Source organism: Tupaia chinensis, unplaced genomic scaffold (assembly GCF_000334495.1).
Source record: "Tupaia chinensis unplaced genomic scaffold, TupChi_1.0 Scaffold000354_1, whole genome shotgun sequence".
NCBI lineage: Eukaryota > Metazoa > Chordata > Mammalia > Scandentia > Tupaiidae > Tupaia > Tupaia belangeri.
Genome location: NW_006159849.1, coordinates 3157998 through 3180309, shown reverse-complemented (window position 1 = coordinate 3180309; position 22312 = coordinate 3157998). Strand labels below are relative to the sequence as shown.

Here is a 22312-nt window from a genome sequence, read left to right as displayed (position 1 = left end):
CCTTTTTTTTCTTTTCAATCCTGGGTTTAGTGGCCGAGTATTTCCTCTTGTACATGGCCTTCCTGGAATACATGGCAGACTGGGAGTATCTACTGATGCCCCAGACTAGGACCAGGTTTTGGCTGCAATGAGGTTTCCCGTTTTTGGGCTGTTGAGCCTTGGGATCACCCTTTTTAACCTTGCCACTGGCATCAGCCTTCTTGGCTTCAGGTTTTTTCTCCTTAGTATCCTGCTTCACAGTTTTTTCACCTGCCATCTTGTACAGTGGGAAAGAGCCATATTCCCCTTCTTTGGGAATAAAACTTTTTTTTCAGGGTCTATTCTTTGGAAAAGAGGAGTCTATGTGCATCTCAGTAAGAATGTTTGATTGGTTCAGTGCCTTCATGGAAAGCCCATGCCTCTTGTCAGTGATTGGTTTAGAGGAAAACATATGATTCAGTTCTGGTCAATGAAACATGATGAATATCTGGCTTATATTTGGGAAGGTTTTCTTTCATGAGAGAGAGCTTTGTGGTTAAGGACATCGACTTGAGTGGACTACCAAGCTTATGATCCCAGCGTTACTCCTTACTAGCTGTGAGTCATTAGGGAAACTGCTTAACCTTTCTGCCTCTACTTGCCCCTATGTTAAATGTGGTTACTAATAGTATATACTCAATAGGATTATTGTAAGGACCATAGTTAGTAAACATTTGTAAAATATTTAAAACAGTGCTGACACATAAGAAGTGTTAAATGTTATTATTATAATTTTAAGAGGAGACACTAGAAGTAATAGAATGATAACATTTATTTATGACTCAGAACATTATTGTGTCTGGATGTGACTCCTGCAATTTCGACCATCACCTTGTACCCATGATGGGGACTGGCCTGCAGCTGGCAGAGCAAAAGGGAAAAAAACCCTCTATCCTTGATGAAATCACTGAGCCACTGAGTCATCACTCCTAAAGCCTATTCTACCTCTGGACTAGGTATTAGTGTGATATGATACATTTCCTATTGTTTAAGGTATTTTCAGTCAAGTCTTGTGTTATTGGCAAAGGCATACAAGAATCAGGTATCTTCCTGGTATGTGTTCTAGAGTTCCTCAGTCTGTGCGTCTCTCAAGTCCCACTGGTGTCCCAGCTGCATAATCCAAAATATGGACTGCCTCAGAGCAGTTCCTGCCACCAATTCCTGCACAACTTGCCTTAATTCCCCATAGCTTTGTCTTTGTCTTAATTTTAATTTGATAGTGTCACAAGAAACCTGAAATTTCCAAAGTTCCCCTAAATTCAAGGCTACTTTCTTTCTTTCTTCTTTTTTCTTATTTTTGGAGAGGTTTTTGCTATAGAACATGTGCTTTTGCCAGAAAGACAGAAAGAGACAGAAAGAAAGCGAGAAATCCCCCTCCATGGGGGAATAGCCGTGCCATAATCCCTTCTCCTCCATTCTCCTCTCAGGATCTCGGGCACACATGCACATGCGCCTGGCGCGAATTTAAGCCACTGGGTCCGGGACTCGAACTGTGGTCAACTACATGGGAGTCCAGCGATGTAGCCATTACGCTATCTGCTGGTCCCCAAGGCTTCTCTTAATATTAAAAAGTATATTAGGATTCTCCAGAGAAATAGAACAGAATGGATATAAATATACATGTATGCGTGTGTATGTGCACACTGACTCAACGGATAAATGTTTAGGGGACATATTAAAGCTATAGAAATATCCCAAATATTAACCCCAGTACTTTCTTACTTTCCCTTTCTCTTCTCTCTCTTCAGAGAGCACACGTACCCTCTAGCAAACAAACAAACAAAAAAGGTAAGCAGAAATTATAAACCCTGAATTGCAGAAATATGATTTGGCTGCCAGCACTGCCTTTATCCACACACATTTCTCTCATATGAGACTTTCTTGTTGTTGTTTTTAGTTTTAATATGAAGCCTATGGGCTTACCCAGAGAGAAAGATAGAAAGTGAGAAGTCTCCACCTAAAGGGAATGGCCACTTTGCAATCCCTTCTCTATTTTCCTCTTGGATTTTGGACACACATGCACACATACTTATCATGATTTTTAAGTCACTGGGTCTGGGACTTGAACTGCTAAGTTAGCCACGTTGAATCCAGCCATCTTAACTATTATGCCACCTGACTGATCATATTAGACTTTAAGTTTCTTTTTTCTTTTATAGAAATTGTTGCTATACGGTGTGTGTGCTCACCAGAGACAGAAACAGAAAGACAGAAAGTGAGAAATCACTTCCTGGGGTGATAGCCACGCCACAATCCCTTCTCCTTCATTCTCTCTGGATTTTGGGCACACACGTACATGCACCTAGTATGAGTTTTAAATCCCAAGTCCAGGACTCAGCCACGGTTGACTACATGGAAGTCCAGTGATGTAACGCCACCTGCTGGTCTCAACCATAAATTTCTTATGAGATAGATCTGTATCTGATTAGCTTTTAAATTTTTCATAATGTCTAACCATACCCAGTGCATGAACAGTGCTCCATAAATGTACACTGATTAAATAAAGAAATTTATCTTAAAGTTAAGAGTAACTAAAATTATGAAATCAGGCCTGATAAAGTATGAACTGCCTTTCAAGAGTAGTAAGTAGAGGGCCAGGTGGTATGGTGGTTAAGGTGGGTCACACACAGCTGACTATGTGGTTCAATTCCTAGACCCCAGTGGCTTGAAAACCATGCCAAGCGCATGTGCATGTGTGTCCCCAAATCTTGAGAAGAGAATGGAGGAGAAGGGACTTGGTATGGCCATTGCCTCTGTGGGATAATTTCTTACTTTCCCTTTCTCTCTCTCTTGTCAGTGAGCACATGCACCCACTAGAAAACAAACAAACAAACAAAAAGGTAAGCACAAATCATAACCCTGAATTGCAGGAACACAATATGGCTGCCAACACTGTCTTCACCCACACGTAGGGCAGACATTCATAATCTAGTCCAGCACTCTCTCCTGCTGAGCTTGATGTGGCCTCACAGGTCTTCTCAGCAAACACTCTAGGAAGTCATTATTAGTCTACAGAAATGAGCATGAGATATGAAGCAAATGACTCTGAAGGAACCCCAAATTGATCATTTTTTAACAATCTTAAAGATCTGTAATATTTACGAGTTTATCATTTTGCTGAAGTACACATTTGATATACATATCTGCTACAAAGGAGATGTGAAGGAATGACTTATTCTTTCATTGGTCTCTCAGAGGATGCATTTTCTTTCTTTTATTTTTTTTGTAGAGGTTTATTGCCTTAGGGGATGTGCACTGGGGGAGAGGGGAGTGAAGAAAGACATTGACAGGGAAAGTGAGAAATCACCCCTTAGCAGGGATGGCCATGCTACAATCCCTTCTCCTCCTGAGATCTTGGGCATGCACGCACACATGCTAGGTATGAATTTCAAGCCACTGGGTCCAGGGCCAAAACTGCAGTTGGCCAGGTGGGAGTCCAGCAACGTAACTGCTATGCCATCTGCTGGCCCTCAGAGGATGCATTTTTATGTAAGCAATAACTCCCCTGATGTATTCTTTAAAAATTGCTATTCAACATCTTTAGTTTTGAAATTTAAATAATGTTTTATTAAATATTACTATGAAAATGATACAACATATAATTTATTATGGTGGGCAAATTTAGTAACTTTATTATTCCAACTCTGTATCTATAGAATTAAGAATCAGGGAAGAGCAGATGGTGTAATGGTTATATCACTAGACACCCACATAGTCGACCACAGTTCAAATCTTGGACCTGAAAGCTTAAAACTCACATTGGGCACATGTGCATGTATGCCCAAAATCCCAAGAGGAGAATGGAGAAGGGATTGTGGCATGACCATCCACCCTGGGGAGTGTTTTCTCGCTTTCTGTATCTCTGTCTTTCTCTGTCTCTCCAGCAAGTGCATACCCCCTATAGCAAAAATCCTGCTTAAAAAAAAAAAAGAATCAAAGGAACCACTTATAAAAGTGTTACTTTGTTGTATTTTGTATGGGAAATTATGCTATTGTATTTGCAATTTTGAAAGTGACCCCAAAACCTGTCCCTCACTGAGATGATTAATTTTATGACACTATACTAGAGGTGCCCCAGGTAGATATTATTTGTGTGTGTCCCCATGAGGGTTTTACCAGATGAAATTAGCATTTGAAAAGTATTAGTAAAGTAAATTGCCCTCCCCTATGTGGGTATCATCCAATCTGTTGAGGGCCTGAATAGAACAAGCTGGAAGAAGGCAGTCACCCCTTTTGCTTCCTGCCTGCCTGTTTGAGCTGGGACATGGTTGTTCTCCTGCCCTTGGACTAGCACTAAGAGGGTAAAATTTTATCTGACTATATAGTCAGGTCCTGAAAGGTAGGACTTTTGCGATGAGATTAAGATTATGGTCATCAGGGTGTGGCCCTATGATTGACTTCTATACTGTTTCCAAAGACAGAGACAACATGGAACATAGACCACACCCTCCTGCCCTCAGCTAGGTGGTGGTACAGCCAGAAGAACCTACCAGAGGCAGCCCTAGGACCTCAGACCTCCAAATCATGAGCGGAATAAACATTTACTTTTATAAATTTCCCAGTTTCAGGTATTTCCCATTATTAAAAACATAGTGGGAGCTGGCTCCATGGCCTGGTGGTTAAGGCAGCTGGATCCTACATGGCCAGCTGTGCAGTTTAAGTTCCTAACCCAGTGGCTTAAGAAATGTGTATGCACGTGTGTGTATGCGCCCCAAATCCTGAAAGGAGAAATGTAGGAGAAGGGATTGCAGCATGACCACTCTCCATGAGGAGTGCTTTCTCCTCTCCCTCTCTCTCCGTCTCTGTCTCTGGTGTGGACACACACCCTCTAGCCAAAAGCAAACAAACAAAAAACCCAAACCAACTACAATGTACTGGAGCAGATACAAAGTGACAAAATGCTGTGAGAAAGGACTAGATAAAGGGAGGAAGACATGTCAAAAGCAGGAAGGGACGTGGAGTGAGTGTGGAACATGGTCAGCAAGGCATGTAGGTCAGGGGGTATTGGAGCCAAGCCTCGCAGAGGTGTGAGTCAGATCACTCGTGTGGATAGAAGGGGAACACTATTTCAAACTGAGTGGCCGGAATGAACAAAAGCAGCAGAGTGGAAAGCTGAAAGCTCTGGGTGACTGGCTGACTGATGAGAAGATGTCGTTGCTGTTTATTCCAGTTGTCCCTACAGAGTCAGCAGGCTGCCTGGTGGGCTTCATTAGATTGTTGTGCTGATGTGACATCCAGTCTTATAAGGGTTGTTTGGGCCAGGGGAAAACCTGCTCTTTGGAAAGATCATCTTTCATCACCATTTGACGTGTGACATATAACAAATGTCTTAAAAGTAAAGGAGAGGCCTCACTGGTGTCTCACGCTGTACGTTTTTATTGCAGACCTAGGAGAACTGACAAAGGCTTTGTCTTTATTTTCTTAACTACATAAAGACTCACCCACTATTGGCAATGAAGAGTATTCCTGGTGTATTACTCCTTTACATGAATAAGGCTGAAACTCTCAACATATTGCCAAACTAGGAACCAGCTGTTGAACTGTTAAAAATGTTTGCAAAAATAGTAGATTAAAATTGAAAATAAAGGATTATTCTTAACATGCTCTGATGTCGATCATACATATGCATACATACTAAACATGAGGTAGGGTTTTGTCAAGTTTCTTTTAAAATATTTAAAAAATTAAAGCAATTCTATTGACCTTGCTGGAATACAAAGAGAAATCAAATATTCCTTACAAGTTCTTTAGGCACATGCAGAAAGCTATGAAGAGCCAGTCCAAGAAGCACCAAATAGATAAATAAAATTAGGATGCTAATTTTAGAATTAGGGAGGGAAAAAAATGACATAAACGGAAGCATCCCCATAAAGTTGAGAATGCACAGAACATGAAGTCTGAACTTGGATGTCGATGGATTTCACAGGCCTTCATTTTACTTATTGCTTGGCTTGTACTGTCTTCTAAGCAAACCTAAAAGAAAGAAGGTGATTCTATGACACTGGAGTAATTCAGTTCTAGCCAGATACCAAGTTACAAGTAAGCATGCTTTGTTTTCATGCCCTCTCCTGTCCTTCCTACCTCCTCCCATTTCCCTGGTCTTGCTCCCATGCCTCCCCCTGCAGTTTTTATGGGCAGCCTTAAATCTATATTTACCCACTATATTTAGCAAGTTTGATTTTGCATAGCCTAAATTCAGATCTGAGATGATCCAGATTTTTGTTCACTAGAAGTCCTTTTTTTTCTCAATAAGTTCATAGCAAAGAGTAGGCACTGGCTTATCTTTTCTGTTCATTAGGCTCTGTTTGCCTCAGGGCTATTCTTTTGCTGTTCCCTTCTGGAAGGCTCTGCTTCCACACCTGCCCACGCCAGCTCCTTCCTGACACTTAAATGTCTGTGCAGATGCCACCTCTTCAGACAGGTGCCCCTAAGCTACTCAGTGTCAATAACACCTTCAAACCTTGGCCACGACACTTTCTAGCATATCACTTGGTTGTTTTTCCTCCACTAATCCTTTATGCATAGAGTCTCTGTAATTTTTATAAGTTTTTGTGTAATAAGAAACAATTGAGAGCCTGGCTCTGTAGCCTAGTGGTTAAGGAAAGCTGGATCCCACATGGCTGACTGCAGTTCCAACTCTAGCCCCCCGAGGCTTGAAAAACATGCTGGGCATATGTGTGAGCATGCCCCAAATCCTAACCAGATGGACTGGTAGAGGAGAAGAGACTGAAACATGTTCACATCCTACTGGGTATACTCTCTCTCTCTCTCTGGCAAGAGAATGTAACCTTTAGCAATTTAAAAAATATTGGGAAGGAGAGAGATGGTGGTACAGGGGTAAAACATGTTCTATAAGACAATCCCACATCAACAGGCTCTTAGTTCAAGTCTGGAGACCTCCCTGAGTATGCTGGGCACACATTTGTCCATGGTCTGGGACTTGAAGGCTGTGGACAGATAATCATGTTGAGACCCTACTGAGGTTCTCTGTCTTTCTCTTTGTCACTCATGGAAGAAATAAGTAATGTTACAGATTTTTTTTGGAGAGGTTTTTGCTATAGGGCCATGTGCTCGCCAGAAAGACAGAGAGAGACAGAGAGACAGAACGCAAGAAATCACCCCCCAGGGGGGATGGCCATACTGCAATCCCTTCTCCTCCATTCTCCTCTCAGGACCCTGGGCATGCACGCACATGTGCCCGGCGTGAGTTTAAGCCACCAGGTCCGGGACTCAAACCGCAGTCGACTACATGGGAGTTCAGCGACATAGCCATTACGCTAACTGCTGGTCCCAAACTTAAAGATTTTTACATACAATAAAATACACCCTTTTTAGTATGGAACTCTTCCAATCTGACAAGGAATACCATGATGTCCTGCCACCACTACAATCAAGATAGAGTATTTCCATTACTGACCCCTCAAAATGCTTCCATACTCCTTTAGTGCCAACCTTTCTCCCAACCCCAGCTCTGATCTGTTCTCTGTATCTGTAGTGTTGCTTTTTCCAGAATGTCATGTAAGAGAATATGGCTTCTTTACTGAGAATAGTGTATTTGAAACTCATCCACATTGTTACATGTATTATACTTAATTCCTTTTTATTTCAGAATATTATTCTGGCATATGGGTGGGTAACAGTGTGTTTATTAATTCTTCATTTACAGCTGCCTGTGATCCTGGCTGGCTGAGCCTGAGGGTGGACTGCAGCATGAAGATGCTATTAGAGGTACTGGTCTCTTTTTCTCTCTTATGGAAGAAATAAATAAAGTTTAAAAAAAGATATTTTAGTTGTTTCCAGGATTTGAAGACAACAAATAAAGTTACACTAGACATTCAAATATAGCTTTTGGTGGGAATGTACATTTTCATTCCCCTAGTGTAAGTATCTAGGAGTGAGATTGCTGAGTCACATGGTAAGTGTATGTTTAACTACGTAAGACTCTGTCAACTGTTTTCTAAAGTGGCAGAACCATTCTGTATTCATTAGCAATGAATGAGAGTTCCAGTAGCTCTAAATCTTCACCAGCACTTAGTACTATTAGTTTTTAAAATTGTATGTGTCTTGATAGGTATGTAGTGGTATCTAATGATGGTTTTAATTTGCATTTCTATAAAGATGAATGATGCCGAACATCTTTTCCTGTGCTTATTCACTATTATATCTTTTTCAGTGGTGTATTCAAATCTTTTGCATGACCCCCTCTTTTTAATCATCAAGTTGTTTTCTGCTTATTGAAAGTTGTAAAAAGAGTATTATGTTACAAGTTCTTTTTATATTTTGTATATAATTTTTGTCTTTGGATTTCTGATTTTAAAAGTTTTACCCAGTGTGTGACTTGTCTTTCCATTCTCTTATTGTCTTTCAAAGATTGTAAGTTCTTGGGCCACCCCATAGCACGGTGGGCTGGCCCAAGATCCCACATGACCAACTGTGTGGTTTGAGTTCCAGGTCCAGCAACCTGAGAAAGACACCTGGGGCATGTCTGTGTATACCCAAAATCTAGAAACAAGGGAGAGATGAAGAAGAGGGATGGTGATGTGACAATTCCCGATGGGAGATTGTGTTCTTACTTCCCTTCTCGTTCTCTGTCTCTCTCTGGTGAGCATATATGCCCTCTGTATGTATGCATGCATGAATAAATAAATAAATAATAACACCAAAGACCACAAGTTCTTAACTTTGATAAAGCAAAATCTATCTTCTTCTTTTTTTTTCATTGAGTTTCTGGTACCATATCTAAGAAATCTGCATTGTTCAAGGCTGCAAAGATTTTCTCCAATATTTTCCTCTAGAAAATTTTTCAAATTTTTAGGTTTCATACTTCAATTTATGATCTCTTGTGAGTTATTTATTATTTTCTAAGAGAGATTTCTTGCTATAGGGTGCATGCACTCACCAGAGAGACAGAGACAGAAAGTGAGAAATGACCTCCTGTGGGTATGGTCACACTACAATTCCTTCTCCTCCAATCTCTTGTCACTATTTTGGACATGCACACACACACACATGCACCTGCTGTGAGTTTCAAGTCACTGTGGAAGGCCGCATATTAGATCTTGCACATGAACAACTGTTTGTCCATTTTGTTCCCTTACCCTAACATGGCTGTTTGCTTCTGTAAACATGCTTGCTCTTCACATGAGAAAATAGCTTGTGCTAGCCATATAGAAAACCATATCCGGGATGACATCCTGTACCTGCTACTGTCTTTGCCACCAGGCCTGGGACTTGAACTATGGTTGACTTTGTGGGAGTCTAGCAACATAAGCATTATGCCACCTGCTGGTCCCTGAGTTACTTTTTATAGATGGTGTGAGATACAGAAGTTCATTTTAAAAAATTGTTTACTGATGTATAATTAATCCAACAACATTATTTGCTTTATTCATGATAGAGTGCATGCATGCATGCATGCATGGGAGGCAAGGGAGTGAGGCACCACTCACTCACATGCATGCCTGCCATGTTTCACACCAATTGGGCGAGGAATTTGAACCACAGTAGCCATTACAGTCTGGAATGCTACCTGCTGTTTGTACTACCACAGCTGGACCCAGCATCACTTTTGAAAGACTATAATCTCTCATTGAAATTTTTTGGCTTCTTTGCTGAAAATAAATGGACTCTGTATGTTAAGATCTGTTTCTGACCTCTACTCCATACTATTGACCAACATGTCTGTCCTTTCAACAGTCCATAAGGCCTCAAGTACCTTATCTTAATCATAAGTTTCCAATCAGGTAGACATTACTATATTCATTTACCAACATCCAAAATTATCTTTTTTTTTTTAAAAAATAGATATTTTTGCTATGGGACGTGTGTCCTCACCAGAGAGACAAAAAGACAGAAAGTGAGAAATCACTCCCCAAGAGGGATGGCCACACTACAATCCCTTATCTTTCATTATCTTCTTGGGATTTGGTGCACACATGCTCCCACGCCTGGTATGAGTTTTAAGCTGCTGAGTTTGGGACTCGAATTACAGTCATGTGGGAGTTCAGCACTTTAACTACTACATCAGCTGCTGGCCCCTCTTATTTGAGTTTCTGATATTTGTTTGGAGACATCAAACCAAGACTGTCTAAAGCAATGAAACCAGGAAATTTCTTCTCATCACATTCTCTGTTATACTCTAGTACCGAGAATAGTACTCAACACAAAATTGCTTAATAAGTTGGTTGAAAACAGGAAGTTAAGACATATTTAATTTATAAAATTGAGCGAATTTAGCACTTTGGGGAGGAAGGATCAAATGGTTTGTTAAGGAGCTATGACTATAATAAAGGCTTGGCTTGTGGTGCTAGCATGGAACATTAGATGCTCTTTCGACTGTGGTGTTTTCAACTCAAGCTTAGCTCCTTTAGCACTCATCAGAAGTTCTCTGGGACACCATTTGTTCGCTCACTCATCAAACATTTATCCAGCTACCTTTTGTGTAGGACTGTGTTGTGAATGGCAGTAGACAAAGTCTGTGCTCAAAGTATGAGGGTTGCAGATGAGTCAAATGAGAATTGGGACTGAGTCATGCAGGTGCTAGGTGCTGTCTGAACAGGGTCCTTTTAAGGGATGTGGGGGACGTGATAACTCATCTTTGAGCTTAGAATGCTCTTAGATGAGCACATGCTTGATTAAGTTTCCAAGCTTCAGTCTGTGAGTCCCAGCGTCCTCTTTAAAAGGAAAGCTTTGTAACAATATACCACAGGTTTCTTCATGTGTTCTAAAGCAGCTCCAGCCATTTCTGGCTTTGGGGTACTGGTGATGCCTAGCTTATGGACTAGTTCTGCTCTAGGTCTCCCAATAAACCTCTTTAACCTCTTCTACCTCTCCTTCATGTCACTTATTATGGCTATGATAACTTAATTATGATGTAATATTATAATATTATGCATTTAGCTCCTTATGCCTTCTTCCTCCCACAAAAATGTGAGCTTCCTGGAGACAGGAACTGTATCTGCTCCAGACACTGCTGCCTCTCTACTGTCTCTCCAGTGAGCTCCCAGCCAGATCCTGTGACAGCCTGTACAGGGCCTGAATGATGAAGCATTGGTCTCAAGGCTCTTATAGAATCCTCTGGGCTACCCAGAGTGTTCCTCTTGGATGATATAGTTTTGTCTTCTTGTTTAGTTGTAGGAATAACTCTTATCTTACCTCGCCTTGTCCTGTCCCACTCCCACTCTCACTCCCCTCCCCTCCCCTCCCCTCCCCTTCCCTTCCTTTCCCTTCTTACCCCTTCCCTTCCTTTCCCTTCTTTTTCTTTCCCTCCCACCCTTCTTCTCTCCCTTCTTTCCTTTCTTCCTTCTTCTTCTTACAGAGGGCACATGTGCTTTGCAGAGAAAGACAGACAGACAGACAGACAGACACACACACGCACACACACAGAAAGAGGGAGAAAGCACCCCCCAATAGGGTAGGTCATGCCACTATCCCTTCTCCAGTTCTCCATTCCATTGGGACTCCAGACATTTATGCACATGTGCCCAGTGTATTTTTCAAGCCATTGCAGCTGAGATTAAACCACGGTAAACCATGTAGAATCCAGCTCCCTTAACCACTAGGCTGTGAGTCCAGCCCTGATCTTATTTTCAAATAATATTTTTAATACTCAAAATAAGGTTCTCTCCACTCCAGGGAAAAACAGATGCTTTCAATTTTGTGCAAGGATGGTGTTCATGCTTTAAGTAATTAATTTATTCATCTTGAGATATTTTAGAATGCCACTGGTGCTCAGATGGTATTGGGGGTTAGCTCCAAAACAACAAATCAAAAAATAAATCTTTTACTCTTGAATATCAGTAGGGTCTATGGAGCCCTAAAAACAGGTAAAATAAAAATTAAATGCAGAATAAATTTTGGTGCTAAATTACCAATAAGTCCTATGGGAAATGGCATCTGTTTTAATTCTTCCTAACATAAACACACACACACACACACGCTTCTTCAGGGTTGTTGTAATAGCAAACTAGAGTTGAATGGGGAGGGTGTCAGGAGAAAGATATTACCATTGTTGAACCCTTTATTGAATATCATCATTAAGAACTCCTCGAAGATTCTGATACTTAGTGTACATCTTTTCTGAGGATGCTGAGGGCTAGACAATAGGCAAGGGATGATGAAGAAATATAATTCAGATCTGGAATTCCAGGGAAGTCACATTAATAAATCAGGGAAGTTCCCTGCTTTATTAAACATTAATAACCATTAGACCATTAGACTTGCCACTGAGTGAGATAAAAGGGAAAGGGAAAGGCATCTGCCCTTGGCTCAACAGAGCTGTGATCGTCTCTCCTTAGACCTCTGACAAGTTCCTACTTTGACCTTGTGGTCAATTTGTTTATACCTTCATACAATGCTGGGTTGGCTCTGAACAGGGCCCTCTCTAGGTAGTTTTCTGGCAAAAGCTTTGTAATTATTAGATGAAGTAGCGGTGGGACTTGAGAATTATCAGTTTAGATTTTTTTTTGAGAGATATTTTTGCTATAGGATACTGGAGAGACAGACAGAGACAGAGAGACAGCTAGATACCACCCCTCGAGAGGATGACGTGCCTCAATCCCTTTTCTTCCATTATCCACTTGAGATTTTTAGGCACGTACACACATGTGCCTGGTGTGAGTTTCAAGTTACTGGGTTTGGGACTCGAACCATGGTCAGCCATTTCGAAATCTAATGCCTTAACCACTAGGTCATCTGCTGGCCCCACCAGCTTATATGATTTTTATATTCTTAAGTTCTCAAAAAACTTTGATATATTCACATTCTTTTTTAAAATTCAAATGATTCTATTTGGAATAAACTATAAATTATCTTCTATTTACCTTATTAAGAGACTTGGAGAGCAGAGAATGGGAAGAAAAATCAAAGAAGAAAGGAAACTAGTATGTATGGAGCAGAGCTGTGCGAACTGTTGAACACTTGCACATGTAATGTAAGTCCTTGCAATACCCCAGTGAGGAACGTGATTTTACCTGTGTTTTACAGTGAGAACACTGAGGCCTTCACAGATTATTATCTGTCTCAAGTTGGTCAGCATGGTAGTGAGTAGTCACTTGCTCCCCCGATGCCAACATCTATGCCTTTTGCTATACGTGGTATGACTGTGCTAAGCAGGGATTGGAGCAAGAACTACTCCTTTCCCCCAGAATTAAAGACGAGACCATATCTCTAGAAGGCAATGGGTTCCAAGGACTGGTACCCACACGAGTCCGCTTGTGCACAGCATATACCAGTATAGCTCTGCCTGTGTTTTTCTTTCCTGCATCAAGGTCAAAAATCTCATTTTCTATCTTTGTCAAAGAATTTTTTATGTAGTTTTTTGAGTTTCCTCTTTTCTTTAAGCTTTTCAATGCTATTGAGACACAATGCTTTGAATAAAAGCCTTATAGAGACATTATGATATGAAGATAAAGTCTCTTTTCAATAAGAAAATCATAGGTGACAGTGCTCAGTAGTTTCATCTGTGTGGTTGATTTCATGTTGGATATTAAGTAGGTGTAAAGGTAAGGAGTTTCCCCCCATAAAACCCCCCAATTGTTATATTTCCAAGCTTCAGCAGTAATCTGTGAGTCCCAGCGTCCTCTTTAAAAGGAAAGCTTTGTAACAATATACCACAGGTTTCTTCATGTGTTCTAAAGCAGCTCCAGCCATTTCTGGCTTTGGGGTACTGGTGATGCCTAGCTTATGGACTAGTTCTGCTCTAGGTCTCCCAATAAACCTCTTTAACCTCTTCTACCTCTCCTTCATGTCACTTATTATGGCTATGATAACTTAATTATGATGTAATATTATAATATTATGCATTTAGCTCCTTATGCCTTCTTCCTCCCACAAAAATGTGAGCTTCCTGGAGACAGGAACTGTATCTGCTCCAGACACTGCTGCCTCTCTACTGTCTCTCCAGTGAGCTCCCAGCCAGATCCTGTGACAGCCTGTACAGGGCCTGAATGATGAAGCATTGGTCTCAAGGCTCTTATAGAATCCTCTGGGCTACCCAGAGTGTTCCTCTTGGATGATATAGTTTTGTCTTCTTGTTTAGTTGTAGGAATAACTCTTATCTTACCTCGCCTTGTCCTGTCCCACTCCCACTCTCACTCCCCTCCCCTCCCCTCCCCTCCCCTTCCCTTCCTTTCCCTTCTTACCCCTTCCCTTCCTTTCCCTTCTTTTTCTTTCCCTCCCACCCTTCTTCTCTCCCTTCTTTCCTTTCTTCCTTCTTCTTCTTACAGAGGGCACATGTGCTTTGCAGAGAAAGACAGACAGACAGACAGACAGACACACACACGCACACACACAGAAAGAGGGAGAAAGCACCCCCCAATAGGGTAGGTCATGCCACTATCCCTTCTCCAGTTCTCCATTCCATTGGGACTCCAGACATTTATGCACATGTGCCCAGTGTATTTTTCAAGCCATTGCAGCTGAGATTAAACCACGGTAAACCATGTAGAATCCAGCTCCCTTAACCACTAGGCTGTGAGTCCAGCCCTGATCTTATTTTCAAATAATATTTTTAATACTCAAAATAAGGTTCTCTCCACTCCAGGGAAAAACAGATGCTTTCAATTTTGTGCAAGGATGGTGTTCATGCTTTAAGTAATTAATTTATTCATCTTGAGATATTTTAGAATGCCACTGGTGCTCAGATGGTATTGGGGGTTAGCTCCAAAACAACAAATCAAAAAATAAATCTTTTACTCTTGAATATCAGTAGGGTCTATGGAGCCCTAAAAACAGGTAAAATAAAAATTAAATGCAGAATAAATTTTGGTGCTAAATTACCAATAAGTCCTATGGGAAATGGCATCTGTTTTAATTCTTCCTAACATAAACACACACACACACACACGCTTCTTCAGGGTTGTTGTAATAGCAAACTAGAGTTGAATGGGGAGGGTGTCAGGAGAAAGATATTACCATTGTTGAACCCTTTATTGAATATCATCATTAAGAACTCCTCGAAGATTCTGATACTTAGTGTACATCTTTTCTGAGGATGCTGAGGGCTAGACAATAGGCAAGGGATGATGAAGAAATATAATTCAGATCTGGAATTCCAGGGAAGTCACATTAATAAATCAGGGAAGTTCCCTGCTTTATTAAACATTAATAACCATTAGACCATTAGACTTGCCACTGAGTGAGATAAAAGGGAAAGGGAAAGGCATCTGCCCTTGGCTCAACAGAGCTGTGATCGTCTCTCCTTAGACCTCTGACAAGTTCCTACTTTGACCTTGTGGTCAATTTGTTTATACCTTCATACAATGCTGGGTTGGCTCTGAACAGGGCCCTCTCTAGGTAGTTTTCTGGCAAAAGCTTTGTAATTATTAGATGAAGTAGCGGTGGGACTTGAGAATTATCAGTTTAGATTTTTTTTTGAGAGATATTTTTGCTATAGGATACTGGAGAGACAGACAGAGACAGAGAGACAGCTAGATACCACCCCTCGAGAGGATGACGTGCCTCAATCCCTTTTCTTCCATTATCCACTTGAGATTTTTAGGCACGTACACACATGTGCCTGGTGTGAGTTTCAAGTTACTGGGTTTGGGACTCGAACCATGGTCAGCCATTTCGAAATCTAATGCCTTAACCACTAGGTCATCTGCTGGCCCCACCAGCTTATATGATTTTTATATTCTTAAGTTCTCAAAAAACTTTGATATATTCACATTCTTTTTTAAAATTCAAATGATTCTATTTGGAATAAACTATAAATTATCTTCTATTTACCTTATTAAGAGACTTGGAGAGCAGAGAATGGGAAGAAAAATCAAAGAAGAAAGGAAACTAGTATGTATGGAGCAGAGCTGTGCGAACTGTTGAACACTTGCACATGTAATGTAAGTCCTTGCAATACCCCAGTGAGGAACGTGATTTTACCTGTGTTTTACAGTGAGAACACTGAGGCCTTCACAGATTATTATCTGTCTCAAGTTGGTCAGCATGGTAGTGAGTAGTCACTTGCTCCCCCGATGCCAACATCTATGCCTTTTGCTATACGTGGTATGACTGTGCTAAGCAGGGATTGGAGCAAGAACTACTCCTTTCCCCCAGAATTAAAGACGAGACCATATCTCTAGAAGGCAATGGGTTCCAAGGACTGGTACCCACACGAGTCCGCTTGTGCACAGCATATACCAGTATAGCTCTGCCTGTGTTTTTCTTTCCTGCATCAAGGTCAAAAATCTCATTTTCTATCTTTGTCAAAGAATTTTTTATGTAGTTTTTTGAGTTTCCTCTTTTCTTTAAGCTTTTCAATGCTATTGAGACACAATGCTTTGAATAAAAGCCTTATAGAGACATTATGATATGAAGATAAAGTCTCTTTTCAATAAGAAAATCATAGGTGACAGTGCTCAGTAGTTTCATCTGTGTGGTTGATTTCATGTTGGATATTAAGTAGGTGTAAAGGTAAGGAGTTTCCCCCCATAAAACCCCCCAATTGTTATATTCATCTCATTATGTCAAGTTCTTTGTGTCAGATAACATCTGTGTAGCTTCCAAAGAGGACGTGTCTTAACTTATATGATCCACTTGGTGGATGAGACTCTAAAAAATATAGTTTCAATGGACTTACTTTTGAGGTATATCAGAATAACTGCTACGTAAAGTCATTCCTCAGTGAACGAAAGTCAAAAGAGATCATCTTTAAACTTCACATTTTGCAGATGAGAAAACTGAATACCAGAGAAATAAAGTGACTTTGTCTAAGGTCACACAACTCATTATAGCTCAGCTGGAATGAGAATTCACTTTGTAGGACTCTCCAGTGCTCTTTATTTCGGTATCACATTGTAATATACTGAATTTTGTTTAATGGATCATAAAACATTCAACTCCATATCGGAATCCAAGTCTCCTTAGAGAGGGCGAGAACTAGTAAATAAATACCTTCTCTCCTCTTAGAAAAGACAGGACTATTCTGAAACTCTTTACCTTGGCAATAGGAACAGTTGAGATTTTACCTTCATAGCTGTAAAAGTGATGAAAGCATTTCTTACCTAAAGAATGGATTCTTTAAGTCAAGGATATTCCCAGATCTGAAGCCTGTTTGGTTCACCAGTGCCACAATCTGAATGTCATAGCTCTGACTGTGTCACAGAGAAAAACATATTTCACAAAGCTTGTTAGTTACTCGCATACAACTATGGCATCTTTTACATACACATACTTCATGAGTATTTGGGGGGGTGCATGTTTGATATCATATACACGTGTGTGTTTGGTATCTTATATGTGTCCATGTATGTCTATAAATAAATAACTTTCTTCTGATGATAAAAATATTAAATATTCATCACAGCAAATTAGAAATAGGAAAAAATACAAAGAAAATAAATGAAATGATCTATAAGGCCACTAGACAAAGATTCCTTCATCTGACATTATAGAATATTTTTCTTGTTTTGTATGTATTTATAGATGTAATATTTAGCAAGATGATTCTTCTTTTTTTTTTTAAAAGGTTTTTGCTATAGGGCACATGAACTCGCCAGAAAGACAGAGAGACAGAGAGATAGAAAACAAGAAATCACCCCTCTGGGGGGTTGGCCATGCTGCAATCCTTTCTCCTCCATTCTCCTCTCGGGACCTTGGGCACGCATGCACACACATCCGGCATAAACTTAAGCCACTGGGCCCAGGACTCAAACTGCGGTCAACTACATGAGAGTTAAGTGACATAGCCATTACACTAACTGCTGGTCCCAGCAAGATGATTCTTAAGTGTTGCTTGATATCTTCCTTTTATTTAACATACACAAGTGTTTATTCTATATCATAAAATAATTCTTCAAAATGCAGTCTTCAATAGTATTATATATAGATATAGAACTATTTAATAATTCTTTGTTGTTAGATATTTACATTTTTATAATGTTATTATTATAATAACAAAAAAACTATTTCTTTCAGAGATTTTTCTTATTGGGTATGTGCACTTGCTAGAGAGACAAAGAAAGACAGACAAAAATCAAGAAAACATCCCTCTGGGGGTAGTCATGCCCCAATCCTTTCTCCTCCATTCTCCTCTCAGGATTTTGGACATACATACATATACGCCTGGTGTGAGTTTCAAGCTACCAGGTCTGGGACTTAAAGTATGGCTGACCACGTGGGAGTCCAGTGCCTTAACCACTATGCCACCTGTTGGCCCCAAGAAACTATTTTTTTAGTTGCCAGAGGGCATGTGCACTCACTAGAGAGAGACAGAGAGAAAGGGAGGGTCCTCTCACAATTCCATCTGATGCAGCTGATTAAGTGTATAGATAATTCTATGTGAAGTCCAAGGCAAAGCTGTAAATTATGACCCTCAGGAGTGGTCCTTGAAGCATCCAAAGCTTTAGTTCTTTGATCAGTACTTTTTCCTTGTTTTATAAACTACAAAGTTCATCAAATTCTGCAACCAAATTCCCTGGCAAACCTGGGCATAGCAGGCTTTCATAGGGATCCAAACATTCTAAATAATATTTCAGGTAAGTAGCTGAGCTACTCCAACAATCAGCCTTTGTTTGTTAGTTTGTTTGTTTGTTATAGGGCCTGTGCACTTGCTAGAGAGATAGAGAGAAAGAGAGAGAAGAAAGTCCCACCCAGGGGAGGTGCATGCCATAATCCCTTCTTTTGGGATTTTAGGCATGCAAGCATATGCAACTGGTGTGTTTTTCAAGCCACAGGTCCATGACTTAAACTGCACAGTAGGTCATGTGAGATCCAGGCACCTTGATCATGGCACCACTGGCTGGTCCTTAATTCTTTTTATTTCTATTTTTATATGTCTTATTTACATAATAGGGATTTTATATGTATGTGTATATACACACATAGATCAATCTATGCATGACTGTGTGTATATACAGTGTACACAGTTTATGTGTCTATATCCACACACACACATAGAGAGAGACACTAGTTCTGGCCATTCTATTATTTAAGCTAATATATGCACATACTTAAAAATAAATATTAAGAGCTAGCAGGCAGCATAGTGATTAAGGCACTGGACTCCCATGGGGTCGACTGTGGTTCGAATCCCAGACTCGTTGACTGGAATCATACCAAGTCCATGCACACATGTGCCCAAAATCCTGAGAGAGAATGGAGGAGAAGGGATTGTGTCATGGCCAATCGATTTTTCACTTTTTCTCTCTCTATTGCTCTGATGAGCACACATAACCTATAGCAAAATTTCTTTTTTTTAAAAGGTAAATATTAGTATACTTGAGACAGACATAAAGTATTTTTACTCATAGCTGCATGTGATCAAAAATCTTTGAAGATCACTTCTGTGAACCTTAAAAAGATAAATTTCATAAAGTTTATAAAAAAAAAAGCCATGTTCTATTTTATTGCCACAGCAATAAAATGAGTGACAGCTTCAGAATGATGAGAGACAGTCAAAAATAAAATGCTAACAATACACTCGTAAATGGTCCAGGTGGAGAGAAAAGGGCAGTCATTGTCACACCTGTGTGGCTGCTTTGGGAGTTCTCCCAGGAGTTCAGAGTTTAAAAGATGATCTGACAATAAGGGAGGGGGAGATTCTACCCATGGCAGTACAAAGAGACAGCCCCTTACTGAAAAATAGCACAAAAATACTGACATTCAGGAAGTGCTGAGGCTGGTGGAAAATACCAAGGTAAACAATAATTTTAAACAAAGCGAAAAATCCCCTAACACCCGAAGAGGTACATTGAGAGGAAGAAAGAGGATAAGAGAAGAGGAAATAAAGATTGACCATGGCTTTACTGTGTTTAATTACTACTGTGTATTCTCTTTCTTAATATTTGCAAAAGTCTGGTGAGACGGAATTATAAATGTTACTTTACAGATAATAAGGTGAAAAAACTGTGGCGCTAGAGTGACTGATTTAACTTGCACAAGGTCACTCAAGTAACCACCAGTTAGAGACTGGACAGAACCAGAACACAGAAGATTCTAAATCTAGTTTGTTTTTTTCTTTACTCTACAAAGGTGCTGATCTAATAATGTAAAGAACTTCCTCTGGTCCTTTTTTTCCTTCTGCAAAGTTTTGCATACACACGATATATTAGCTGCTTTGCTCCATTGTATTACCCTAAGTTCTTTTTTATTTTTTTTAATAGGTTTTTTGCAATAGGGCGCATGCACTCACCAGACAGAGAGAGAGAGAGAGAAAGTGAGAAATCACCCCCCAGGGGGGATGGCCATGCCGCAACCCCTTCTCCTCCATTCTCCTCTCGGGATTTGGGCATACACGCACATGCGCCCAACGTGAGTTTCAAGCCACCGGGTCCGGGACACGAACTGCGGTAGACTACGTGGGAGTCTAGCAACATAGCCATTGCTAACTGCTGGTCCCGAGTTACCCTAAGTTCTTGATGAGAGGGTTCATGGGCTCATGACACTCTCATTGGTTAGTTATTGCACAACATTGCTGAGTCTCTGATATGCATTACATGAGGAGGTGTACACCACAGAAAACTCAGTCTCTCTCTTCAGGAAGCTCCAACATAGGTAAAAAAAAAAAAAAATAATAGCATTACAATGATGCTCCCATAAAGGCATGGAGGGCTTGGGACCAGCAGTTAGCGTAATGGCTATATTGCTAGATTCCCACATAGTCGACTGTGGTTCGAGTCCCGGACCCGGTGGCTTAAACTCACGCCGGGTTTGTGTGCGTGTGTGCCCAAGATCCTGAGAGGAGAATGGAGGAGAAGGGACTGCGGTGTGGCCATCCTCCCTGGGGGTTGATTTCTCGCTTTCTATCTGTCTGTCTCTCTCTGTCTGTCTGGCTAGCGCATGCGCCCTATAGCAAAAAAAAAAACCTCTTCAAAAAAAAATTAAGGGAACCAGCAGTTAGCGTAATGGCTATGTCACTGGACTCCCACATAGTCGACCACAGTTCGCGTCCCGGACCCGGTGGCTTAAAACCCCATGCTGGGCACGTGTGCATGTGTGCCCAAGATCCCGAGAGGAGAATGGAGAAGGGATTGTGGCTTGGCCATCCCCTCTAGGGGGTGATTTCTCACTTTCTGTCTCTCTGTCTCTCTCTGTCTGGTGAGCGCACGCACCCTATAGTGAAAAACCTCTCAAAAAAAAAATTAAAAAAGGCATGGAGGGCTCCAGAAGCCCTGAGACTCATGAGGCAGGTGTGTGAGGAGGGAAATGGTTTGTTTCTTTCTTACCTAGTCAGAGAAAGGCAGAAAAATATCACCAATAAGGATGAAATCCAAGACCGAAAAAAAGTACTGGAAGAATAAGATGATGAAAATTCACTCATCTATTACCTAAGATACTTAAAAACTACATGTATTTGAAAGCAAAAGAATGTTATTGTGCTTTACAAAAAGCAGGAAAAGCAAAGTCCAAAATTCCAGGCAGATGTTGGCTAGTGCTCCTTAGCATTCCCCCCCGCCCCCAGAACTGGTCATTAAACAGATGGCTTATGAGGATTTACAAGAAAGTTGTAACTTCTGGGATGAACATGGTATAAGTCAGCATTTTTCACTTTTCCTCTTGGAAGTCATCCAAAAACAAGGAGAATAGAAAGACGCTGCAGACCACAGACATCATTTTCTATAAACAAGGAAGAAGAGGTAATCTGTAGTTGCCAACATATGTGTGACAGCTGCCCAAGCAGTTGAGGTAGGCTAAAAGCCACATGGAGGAAAGTACAAAAGTACAGGAATGAGACAAAGACCAGAGGTGGTACAACTTAGAAGTGTAAAATCTCGTGCAGGCATTAGGGTGACCAGGACCGTGGGCAGAAATGTTCCTGGAACTGAAACATGGTGGACCTACCTATAGAATACAAGATGAGCCATTCTTACAGGAGGCTATGAGACTCTGTGGCAGCACAGATAACCCCCTGCCCCCAAAGGGCATGTGCACTTGTCAGAGAGAAAGAGGGAAAGTGAGAGAGCACCTCCCTCCTCCCCCACAGGGGATGGCCATGCCACAATCCCTTCTTCTTCATTCTCCTTTTGAGATTTTTAGATATGCACACCCAGATACTCTGCTTTCAAGCTACTGGCTCAGGGCTGCACAGCTGGCCATGTGGGATCCAGATGCCTTAATCTCCACACTATGGGCTAGCCTGAGATGGATTTTTTTTTTTAAAGTTTATACATTTATGTATTAAGTGAAAGAGAGAGAAGAAGGGGATAGAATGAGACAGCACTCCCAACAGGGTCTTTCTTTTTTTTTTTTTTTAGAAGTTTTTGCATTTGCCAGAAAGAGAGCGACAGAGAGAAAGAAAGCGAGAAATCACCCCCCGGGGGGGATGGCTATGCCGCAATCCCTTCTCCTCTCGGGATCT

General features: G+C 40.8%; 1 protein-coding gene across 1 annotated transcript in view; it reads right to left on the bottom strand.

Moving 5' to 3' along the window:
• Positions 1-5894: 5894 nt before the first annotated feature.
• Positions 5895-22312, bottom strand: part of LOC106735293 (histone-arginine methyltransferase CARM1-like) — a 190955-nt gene continuing 174537 nt past the window's right edge. The window contains 2 exon segments of the mRNA XM_027773411.1: positions 5895-5991; positions 17019-17108. Coding sequence (XP_027629212.1) covers positions 5982-5991; positions 17019-17108 — 100 coding nt within the window. The 3' untranslated portion in view covers positions 5895-5981.